This window comes from Drosophila suzukii, chromosome 3, assembly GCF_043229965.1.
Source record: "Drosophila suzukii chromosome 3, CBGP_Dsuzu_IsoJpt1.0, whole genome shotgun sequence".
In the NCBI taxonomy this organism is placed as follows: domain Eukaryota; kingdom Metazoa; phylum Arthropoda; class Insecta; order Diptera; family Drosophilidae; genus Drosophila; species Drosophila suzukii.
Window position 1 is genome coordinate 18111974 of NC_092082.1, and position 12016 is coordinate 18123989.

At 35.0% G+C, this 12016-nt stretch overlaps 1 protein-coding gene across 3 annotated transcripts in view; it reads right to left on the minus strand.

Moving 5' to 3' along the window:
• The window catches only part of Ac76E (adenylate cyclase type 2 Ac76E), a 43285-nt gene extending 31644 nt beyond the window's left edge, over positions 1-11641 (minus strand). For 2 of the 3 annotated variants that reach the window (XM_036814605.3, XM_036814604.3), the window contains exons 1-2: positions 11404-11636; positions 1016-1363 (exon numbers count right to left, since the gene is read on the minus strand). In XM_036814605.3, coding sequence (XP_036670500.3) covers positions 1016-1196 — 181 coding nt within the window. In that variant the 5' untranslated portion in view covers positions 1197-1363; positions 11404-11636. Of the gene's footprint in view, positions 1-1015; positions 1364-11403 lie in introns of all 3 variants that reach the window. The other variant, XM_065865101.2, reaches the window with a different exon arrangement.
• Positions 11642-12016: the final 375 nt, after the last annotated feature.

Sequence of the window (12016 nt, forward strand, 5' to 3'; positions counted from 1 at the left end):
CCATAAAACAGAAATACATATTCCAAAAGACTCTTTGACTTTTGACTTCTTAACTGAACCCACTCAACGAACTCCAGCTAATCAAAAACTACTAGTTAAAGTAACTGTTTTGTCATCATTATTTGGGTTATCATTATGAACTGTGCCCAGAGTGGGGTAAATTTAATTAAAACAACAAACGCGCAATGGGCCAAAGAAAGCAGCCGTCGGTGGAAATTGTAAGTGGAAATAAGGGGAGAGCCTGATGTTATCGTGACAAGCCCAAATTAAGTAGCGCACGGGGTTACATCAGCCAGCTAGGGGATAAAACGGGCGGCGGATGGGGAATCGGGGTTGGGCAATTCAATTTAAAGACCAAACCAAGGCAACCCGCGAACATGGCCCTGAGCTGGCCAAAAGATGAATGGCAACCGGGCCTGAGGCTCATTTAATAGACCAACCAACACCCAAGCCAAAAATTAAATAAAGGCGACATTCGGTAAGTCACACCATCGTATCCAAATTTAAAGCAGTGCAAAATGAGTTTGTTTTTCGTTAAATATTTTTTGCCTAACGACAAGAAGTCACCGTAACGAAAAAGTAGCAATGAAAAATGTTAGTTAATTAATTAATTTTAAATAAAAAATCAAAAGATCAAAGAGCAGATAGATTTTTAATAAATTGAGATAGAACTTTTTCTTTAAAAGTTCAACAATAATTACACAGATAAGTAGCCTCACTTTTAATATTAATTTATACCTAATTATTATTAATTAATTAATTATAGGAAATGCTTTGAAAATTACAATTCGATACTAAACGATGGAAAATTATAAAATGTATACTATATAGTTGCAATTCAGATATCTTAGTATTAAGACATTGTTTTTCCGGAATTAAACATAAAATTGAAATAATGTAATTTCCGTTACTTGGAAAGTTCCACCGTATTATTCAAAATGCTCCCTTTGTGAAACTAATTTGATTTTGAAGATGCTTTTCCCATTCAGGGATTAACAGGGATTTCCACACTCACCCGTGGTTCCATTTTCCTGCTCGCTCAAATCGGCCAAAGATGCCGAAAGGGCCTCCGTCATCCTGGCAGCCGAGGACGTCATCGTCTTGGTCTGGATTGCATTTCCGCCGGCTTTCACAATCAGGTTCGTTGCATTCGTGCCGTTTTCCGTTTTCGCAGAATCCGCATTGTGATTTACCATGGCGAAAACCGGTGGCGGTTGGCGGGAATCGGGTGGCACTCCTTACAGCCGCCAGCTGCGCGTCCTGATTGCCTCACCCTGGCCCAAGGTCCCACTGATTTCCGCTTCCGGTGATCCAACACTTGTTGCTGACTTCCTTCCTTCCTGGCGTAAATGGAGGGAAATAACTAAAGCGAAGCGGAACAGAACGGAAAACGAAAATACTGGTTTAGTTCAAGGGCTATCCTTCCGAAAAATAATTTGTTTTCGTTTCATTATTTTAATTTTAATAATATTTTAAAGGTAATACCTTTAAAATTCTATCATATTTATTTGTGCAGAATACCTAATAAATTAACTGTAGTACTTGGGCATCTTTAAATGCAATACTATTTTTCTGGTTACTATTTTTGCCAATATGTTTTGAATTACCATACTAAGTAATTTAAAATTTTGCAAGATTTTCTTTTAACAATTTCTTACATCGCAGGTAGCAAAACTCAAAAGGAAGTTCAAGATGCAAGCAGTAGCTACAAGTGACAGCTTCGAATTTAGTTTCAATTTATGTTGTTAAATGTTTTCTAAACCCAGCATTTCCTTACGCTTTTCCACGTCGCTTCTCTTGGCAGGAGTAGCATGTGGATCTGTATGTAAATATGCTTTTCTTTTGTGGGCTTCGCTTTAAAAGTGTCTATGCAGCAATTAGAAAAGTTTCCAACCAACACACTTCAGAACGCAACAAAAGTAACTTTATCTTTGGCTCAGTGAAGATAACATTACACTTTGAGGAAAGTAAAGAATTGAATTTTATAAAATAATCAATTAAATTGTGGTTTATTTTTAAATAAAATATTTTAGTGGTGTCCTAATTTATACATTTTATTATGATATTTTTTAGTTTCATCCTAGAGTGATGGTGATAAAATGGGAGTAATGTTTTTAGGGAAATACATCTGCTAGTCTTTTGAGCACTGTGCAATAAACGCCAGTATGTCAAGCCGACTCAGTTGAAGTTCTCGCATATCCTTAAGGCATGCGACATGCGACACTTTCCTACCATCCTGTCCCTTTTTCCATTGAGAAAGTTTTTACCGCCTTTGTTTAGCTACCGAACTAACTACACTTTGGCTCCACCGTTGTTCATTCAAGTTGGTAAAACTTTCTGCTACTCAGAATTGCTCAACGTTTTTGTTTCTGAGTTTACGGTTGCAAGTTAAATTGTATCAGTTTTTTTTGAAGTGGGGCGAACATAAATAAACTCCAGATTCAAAGAATCGACTGCTGAAGTAAATTTACTTTCAAAGAAATGTATCGTAAACTGTTTAATGTCTGTTTTCTTTCAATTGAAATCGCTTACAAATATGATAATGCAAATGCAGAGTAATGGCAAACAAAAGTCTAAGTATATTTATTATTATTGCATTTTTAATTGTGTTCATGGAAACGGATGATTTATTTTGCAGATGTAAGAAGATCATGAAAGGGTACTAGCAAATATATCTAAATTTTAGAAAACACTTTAAAAATATATTTTTTCAAATAATGTACATATATTTACAAAAAAAGTAAAAAATAAAAATATTGTTTATATATCTCTGTTTATATTTCAAAATTATTTCCACATTTGTTGAACTTTATGTTTTCCTAAAAATGCTCTATTTTGAAGAGTCTGTTTCTTTGATTCCAAGAAATTCTCATCTAATTTGGCCTTGCTCAAAGACCTCAGATGGAACATATAATAGCGCCGCTGATAAGCCTCAAGTCCAACTTAAATTCATTGTCATTTTCACCTCAGTCTCGCTTTTGTTGTGAACACTTGTGGAATTTCGCATTTGCAAAGGGGCAACTGGGGAAAGGCGACCACGCGTTTGACCTCTGTCCAGAACAGAGAAGCACACAAAGTGGCGGGGGCACTCGCTGAAACTACTCATAAATAAATATACGGAGATCCATTGTTGTTCAGCCGCATTTCGCTAGGTTTTGGATGGGTTCATTTCTTTTTTGAATTGTTTTGTTTGGCTTTGCTCGCCGGTTCGTGTGTTCGTCGCTTTTTGTTTTCTTTTTTATAAAGGGGGTTTGTTTACGCTCTACCATTGCCCAGAGGGGTGCTTCAGTTGGAAATGGAAATAAATAAACAGAACGTTTTGCAGGCTGCTTAAATTCATATAAAGATTAGGTTCAAGTTTGTTTATGATTTTCGCAAATATTCAATTGCAGTTTTTTCAACTCGATAGTACTTTTTGATGTATATTTCACATTTTTGCTAAGTTTTTGGTATTAAATTTGGGTTCTACTGTTCATTATATTATTTTCTTACTTTAGAGATAGATAAGAAATAAAAAAAATAAAAAAATTTTAAAAAATACTTTTATTTTTCAAGGTTGAATCCTTTTTTTTGTAAAAAGTAAATATAATATCATTTTATCAGAAAAGCTATTCTTTTTTTTTAAATTTTCTTTTACAACTCAGTAAACAAACTGTGCCCAAATGCTTATCCCAAGCGTCTTTAGCACCCTGCATCTAATTTGCTTGAGTAAACATTTTATAAATTATCTGCAGTTTAGCCATAAGCCATAAATATGGCTGTGCAATGTGCATTTCCTTGAAAATCTGCATTGCCATATTTTTATAGCTAGCCGGCGAACGTGGCGGATGAGCAATCTCATTCGCACTTGCTGATTTTTCGCTCTCGTTCTCTGGAAAATGCACTGAAACCGAGGGCGTAGCTTTCTCGTCGGCCAATTATCATAATTTTTGCACTTAACCTATTATCATAATTATCATCTTTCATATTTCTGAGGCAACAGAAATGGGAAGAACGGAAACTCATAAATTTCCACCACCACCCCCCATTTTTTTTGTTTTTATGTGTGCTTTTCGTTTATTGCAGTTTTAAAAGTGCACAAATGTCTCGGGGGTGTCCGCTTCAGGTATATAAAAATACAAAATGTGTGTTAATATTTCAAATTTGGCAAATGTGACGTCGTCTGTTTGCTATCCGCGGGCATTTATCACCCAAACAAAAATTCCCCATATTACCATTCAAGCCCGCAGCTATATTATATTTTTTTTCCTCAATAAACATTTATATACAATAATACTTGCCCAAAGAACCTTGTGTTCTTTGAACGATGAGTGCGCTGTGTTTGCTGTTTGAGATTGATTAAAGTAGCCCCCAACCATTCATCCAGAAAAACGACGACTGTTCCCCAAACAATTGTGCACAGAAAGAAATTTCGGTTGTCATTCCAGTAAATATAATATTATTTTCACTCTTTCAAAAATATATTTTAATTTTCTAAAGCTTGAAGAACTCAAAACTCACTGATGCTAATGGTTTTATACTCGCTAAAATCCCCTGTACATTTTTTTATATATATGCCGTCTCTTGAAAAAATTCTTTAAAGTTTAAGAACTTTCTCTAGGTGTACTCTTGATTGAATAAACGTGAGTGTAAATGTTACTGTGTCAGTGGGTTTCTTGGTGTGTGTTCATACGTATATGTATCTGTTTTTTGTATCTTTGACTTTGATCGCTCATGATTAATGATTACGCCTGTGTTTATTGCCATCGCCACTTCACTTCAAGGGATTCGGCGAGTTGGGGGTGATAAAAGTTTTCTTTCCGCCGCTTTTGGGGATTTTGATGCCCAGCGTGTCTCTCATATTTCAACTTGAGCACCTCCATTTGATGGTTTGGCGGTGGTGAGGGAAGGTATTGTATTCGTGCGTTTGTCATCATTTATATATAATTGGACAAACTTGGCTTATAATATATATCACATTTAAGATGAAGCCATTAAGAATTAATGTACACAAAATATGTGCTGGTTTCAGGTAGAGGGTTATAAAATTAACTAACAGCATCAGTGAGTTGTCGTTTTATAACGCTTATTATTTTCAAAACAACCGATTTAGTTTGGTTTTATGAACAACAAAATCCAATTAATTCCTAACACCCTTAAGGTCTTTCTCAATCTCTATGTTTTATGTTCTTATCATCCTCTGGACATCCCCAATTTTACCCGTGTTAAAACATTTGTTGGAACGGTCATAAAGATGAACATATGTTTATAGGAAGTGTAGTAAAAAGTTTGTGTTTTCGGGGCACCAAACTTAAAATACACTTTCATATCAATGTTAAGTGGGTAAATAGTTTCTAGGTCCTTTTGAACCAAGGTAAATCTATTTCTGTTTGTTTCTGGGCGATAAACCCAGCAATTTAAAGCTAATTTAATTTCCCGGCCAGCTTTATCAAATTACTTTCAACCAAACTGAGTTAGAGTTGCAAACTTCCGAAAGAGTGTTAAAGGCCTAGTAAGCAAAAAGTTTCCCCTAAATTTTGTGGCTGGCTTGCCTTGCTTTTATGTCAGTGGCCCCAAAACTGTTGTCCGAATAACAAGCTAAAAATTAAATTAACGTTTAAGAGAAGCCACACGAAGGAAACAAAAGTGTGAATCAAAACTTGGGGCTCGAGGGAAACTTTCCTAATTGAATGCCGAAAAACGAGGGGCAATACGGGGGCTTTCGGTTTCAATGCAATTAGATGGAGTGCAGGTCCTTGCATTCTTCATCTGCAATCAAGTTCCAAGTGCTCGGCCACAAGGGCATCGAGTATACGCCATGTTGGACCGCAGCAGGGCGCAACTTTTCAATAGAAGGCTAATTTTTGTTTTCTAAGCTCAAATTGCTGGCCAAAAAAAAATAAATATGAAATAAAATGGGTGAGGTGCAGCCATTATATATGTATATTTGTGTTTCCCATGGCTCATGAATGCTGATTCATTAGCCAAACCTTCTTGTCCACAGACTGTGAGCCATTTAAATGCGAATTAGGCTAACCGCCCTTCGGTTGCGAGTGTGCGTGTGTGTGTTTTTGGAGGGGGTGTGTGTATGGTAGGGGGTGTGTATGGTAGGGGGTGTGTATGGTAGGGGGTGTGGCTGATGTGGTTTAGGTGGTTCTTGTGGATTCAAGACCCTAGTTCTGTGGTCTCCCCTTGGCACGTCGCAGCTTTCCCAGAATCCTGAATTGCAATTGGTGGGTGGGGACGTGACTCTTGCCTGTCGGTGTTTAATTTGATTTGGCGGAGAAGGCATAAACTACTTATAGGGAAAACATCAATTTGGGTCTGGAATGTAGTTGAGCTAATTAAGAGGCGGCACAAGAGGATGCCAATTAAAATCTAGAGAGTATATCACAATACATATCTTAATAAAGTAATTAACAAGTAAGGCCTAGGCCAATACTTCTCCAATCTTAAAGTAAATTGAGTTTACAATGTTGACCCTTAAAAAGAAAATAACATAATAATATCTATGGTATTATAAATCTATCTAATAAATAAAAAAATGATGATTGATTGCTACTGTGAAACAAGTACATTTATATTGACTGCAATTTTGTTGTCCATTAATTATTTTAGAGACGTATTCAAGTGTCTGGAGTCCAATTCTCATTAGATTCAAGTACCAAATGGCTGGCATACCCAAAAACCAATTTCAACCGGCTATACCAGTTTTTACCGTTTTCGGGAGCAGATTTTCCGAACATTCTCGGCATTTCCATATTCAAAAAGGCCTTGATGGGACTATTTAATTAAATGTCTCTCCAGTAGCCGCTAATTCCCTGGCAGCTGCATTCCAATCGCTGGGTTGATGGCGTTATGATATGCTTTAATTGCTCATTTATGGATCAAACAGAAATGTTTGAAACATGTGCTAAGCGATTTTATTAGCTACCGCCGGCCATTAAAGTCGTCGACATCAAAAGTCTAAAAATAATTGTTGGCCAAAAAGGCAGCAAGTATAAAAGCCAAGGAAAAAATAAAGGCAAGCGGCTGCCAAAGCCAAAACAACAGGTAATTAAGAATACAAATAAACAATGGTAAACATTGTGAATTGGCGAAATGCAGAAAATCGCTTTCCACTCGGCTCTTGGATTCATTTTGGATTCTTTATTTTTGCCAAAATACTTGTGTGTCAAAATGAAATATTTGTGCAATGTGCAAGACAAACTTGATTTGCCATAAAATTAAATTTCGCGCCCATTTGGCGAGGACCAGTGGAGCGGCCCAGCCCAAAGATTTGTGCAAATGGCCAAGCCATTCGAATAAAATCAATTTTTGGCTTCTGGCATCGCGAGGCTGCGGCCTTTGCATTATGGCCAAAAAGCCTGGGCAGATAAATCAATTTGCAATCACTTGAAAAATGTTGAAAAATGCTACGCGATCATTTGACATTCTCGAGTCGGACAAGTGTGAAAGGAAATGCTTACAAATCTATGTGTAGGAACTTTCGACAAATTCGCGACGCTCGGAAATTGATTGCAATAATTTAAATGTGTTTAGGCAATATTTCAACAAGGTTCAAGCTGCAAATTATTTACGTCAACGAGTTGCACCCAACGTAAGCAAGCTGCAAATAGCTGGAATAAAAAAACCTAAAGAAATCACGACCTAAAAAAAACACTCCTTAGTGACGCAAAAAATATTAATCTTTAAAAGTATACTTCAAAATGTACAACAAATTTAAAAAAGCATTATTATATTTGTTTATAAATACTATAAAACCTTTTTATGGATGTACTATTTAATGTATAAATATGAATAAATAAAATGTAAAGAAAAAACAAGACAAATTTAATTTATGTTTTTTTTTTGCTTTCCATTTATGGAAACCATTCACAATACTATGCCACTTTTATGGAAACTAATTTAGTTTGATAAATTAGTTTTCCAGTGCTGGTAGTATTTATCTCAATTAAATGTGAATGATCCACTACTCTTTGTAATTAATCAATTATAACAGCTTATAATCGTTTCCTATCACATGTTGAAAACACTTTCTCACATTAGTCTTGCACCGAGACATTGTTTCTTATAATTACACTTAATTAAAACGAAAAAGGTTCTATTCTTTTTTATTTATATAGTCTGTTTGAAAATAAATTCCCTTGAGAATGCTTTCATAAATCCCATTTATTTTGAATTTGTTACAATTCTTAATTTTGTTTGTTGTTCTGTTTTCGTTTTTACACTTGTTCCCCATCATTACACATGTTCATTATACATGTTTTTCAGAGTCGGCCCTCTGCACACTGAGAAAAAATAAAATAAAAAAATTTTAAATATAATAATATCGTTGTTAGATACAATATAAATGTTGTTGTATAAGATATTTAGGACTAAGTGGTGCCCAAAGAGTATTGAATTTATTATGAATATGCACCCTGTTTTTCAGTATTTATTGAAATAAGTTTCAGCAATTTATCAACTTAGTAGAAATTTTCTCTCTGTGTAGGGTTTGGAATTTGGCTGATATAGCCTTTGTTGTTGTTGTTTGATTAGGCGTCTAGGTTGACACATAGGGGGCACACAAACACGGACGGGCGGACATATAGACAGATCGGCCGACTGACAGAAAGTCCCTCATAGATAGACACCCATACACACACCGAAAACGAGAGACGGACGGAGACACATGTGTTGAAAATTTAACACAAATGTGCAAATTTAATTAAATTCAAACGAGAAATAAATATAAATAAGCTTCGTTCGCATATTCATGCATGTAGGTACATATATGCGGGTAATACTATATAGTGTCGGAGATCTGGTGAAAATAAGAAGCTGTGTGACCTGAGGAAAAAACAACAAACACATTTGCTACTGCATTTGTGTACGTAAATAAAAACGCAATTTTCACAAATTTTTTTAAACTTGACAAAGTCACAGATGAAATGTGAAAAAAAGGAAGAACATACGAACAAAACACGTGGCAACATGTTTCCTGAACTGAAATATTTTAAAATTCTGTAATTTCACATTACATTAAAATATATATATTTTTTTTACACTCTAGTTTAAATGTTCTTTATTAATTTAATATGAGAATTGCTAAGTTGTGTTGTGTTGACTAGTGTATGCTGAACAGAGGCCCGTGCAAAATGTGGGCTCTGTAAATGCTGTAAATTAGCCAAAACCCCAAATAGAACATACCTACTATAATAATTTATATTTATTCGCAAGAACGGAGATAAGGTCTTTAAAATGTAGACTACGAAAAAATGTTTAAGAGATAAGAAATTTCCCCAAGGAATCTTGAAACGCACTGGATAGTGACTCATTCTTCATTTTGAATACCTATTAGGCAGCGCTATTACTCATTCCTAGTTAAACACTTGCGATAAGCCAAACATTTCACTGGCTTTCAAGTAGTTCTGTCAATCATTTTATAATTTGATATGAAAATATAAAATAGGCTTGGCCAAAGAATTTCAAATACAATTTGTCTCATTGGACTTAGTGCCGGCTTCTAAAAAGTATTTTATCGGCGCTATCGCCAGTTGATAATGGCCCTGCCCAAAACCCCGAAAATAACCCCGCCCAGGTCGCTTCTTCATTTCGTTATCGGAGCAGCATATGCCAAGTGGCTTTGATTTGGTTTTTATTTTCACTTATTTATACGCACGGCGTGACACTTTTTTTATAGAATCTTAACTCGGTTCTTTGCCATAAAGATAAAATAAGAGCTGGAAAAAATGTGAAACGCTGAGCGGGGGCGTTAATTTATTAATGCGGAGCCGTGAGCCAAAACAAATCTGCGGCAACACTTTTATAACTTGATTTATTTAAAGACAAAGGCATTTGGCATTTGGTGTTTTTAAGTATGTGGTTGGGATTTAAAAATAAATCGAAATTATGAGGCATAAACAGAAGGACATTGGCAAAGGTCACTGTTGATACTAACAACATAAGTGAATAAATTTAATTTGTTAATAAATTGTCTGGGATATTTCCTTTCTTAATTCGTTATTGTCAGACATTTTAAAGAACGGAATTTATTTTGTCAAAAATTATAAATTACCCCATTTAAATAAATAAATAATACAAATTCCTACCCAAATCCAACCTATTAAGAGATATGCAACTAAAAATACTAATAATGCCAAAGTCAACTCTAGAAAAAATATAAACAGCTGTGTTCAAAACTATAGCACTACAATTTTAAAAAATCAAAACACGTTTGCTACTATTTTTCAACAACTAGATATGAACAACAATTATATTCTAATAATAATATTCAGTACAAATAATTTGTTATAAGCATTTTATTTGTTTCAGTACTTGATTTTACGCAATGGTATATAATCTTCTAACACTTTTTACTTGGGAATTAATTTTTGTTTACAATCTACACCCAAATGTTAGTTTTTGAGGAAGCTCTTTTAGTATTTTACAAGCTCCATTCATTTGAACACAGCTGTTTGCGAAACAACATACGCAACCGAACTCATACATGTTTTGTATCACTTTTTTCATCAAACATCCACACATAGGCGATCATCAACTCGTTCGGCCGTTGAACAAAAAATTGCAAATAAAAAGAAACCACTAAAAAAACACGAAAGAGCTACAATAAAGATCAGAACTGACGCAGAATTTCGCTGCCAGCTGCCAAGTTGAAAGCAGCATTAATTTTTTTTATTTTAATTCGGGGACACTTGTTGTTGCTGCCGCTGCAGCCTTTATTTTTCAATTAATAAACAGCAAACCGAAATTCAAATGAAAACAAACAAATATATTTTATAGAAAACCCGAAATCAGATGCGATTAGCACTATCGAACAGAGCAGAAAAATAGAGAGAGGGCTGTGAATATATAATACTTCGATCTGTCGCTAACCATTCAGATTCGTTTGCTCGCGATCTCACATCGTATTTTTGTATTTTTAGCTAATTTCAGTTTCTATTGAGCTTGGCAATTAGTTACACTTGATTATATGAAAGCAGATCGCGAGTAAACACTTTGCCGGTCCCCCAAGTCCGATGTTTATTTTGTCGAGTTGTATTTTTGCTTGTTGAACTAGTTGTAGTTTTTAAAATGAGATGAAATCTTTGATAAAGTTTCTATAATTTAAAACCTAAATATTTAAACTTTTTAAATAAAATATCAATTAAAATATTTGACTGGACAGGTCACTATTTTTTGGTTTCTTTACAAACTTGTTTAGGTATTTAATCCAGTTTGGGTCAAAAATTTGGTTTCAAAATATTCCTTTTGGATATTATGCGTGGAATTATTTTACTCAGTACGGAAACTTTTTACAGCACTGCCATTTGTTTTATTTATTTAGTAAATGTTGTTTACTTATAATTTTTGATTATTTGTTTATAGCTCAGTTTTCCATTGACTAAACGCTTCATTTTCAGATAAACTTTTGTACACTACCTAATTGCTGGGTGTTGGTTTCGCTGCCGCTGTATATTTCCTAATCATTTGTATCAATAAATTTATTTATTTATATATTTTTGCATATATATGAGGAGACATTTCCCAACAGCACATGATGTTTAAAAAATTCACATTAACACACACTCGCTTTTTCGGCTGGCAAGGAAACGCGCGAAAAACGCGTCCGCCTGAAAACCGCTTGTAAACCGCCTTCAGAACGCCAGCGAACCGCACCCGTGCACGTTCTAATCAGAACTGAGACTGAGCAGCGAAAAGTCCAACAGGCTGAACCGAACCACCCCCCACAGCAACATGTTGCCGACCTTGTCAGAAGAGCGGGAGAGTGACTTGGATAAAAAAGAGAGCGAGAGTGTAGAATGGGTTTGGGATTTCATGTTTTCATCTTGAAGGCGCCGGCACTCTTTAAATATTATATCATTTGATCGTAATGGATCAACTGTGATGAAGGAGGTAATATTATCTTATAATAACATTAAAGTAAACAAAACCATGTAGTAAATTTTCTTGTCTATAAAATAACTTGCACTTGGAAGAAAAAATGAAGAAATTGCAATCTATCGTGTTGATAAAAAGGTATCTAAAACTTTTT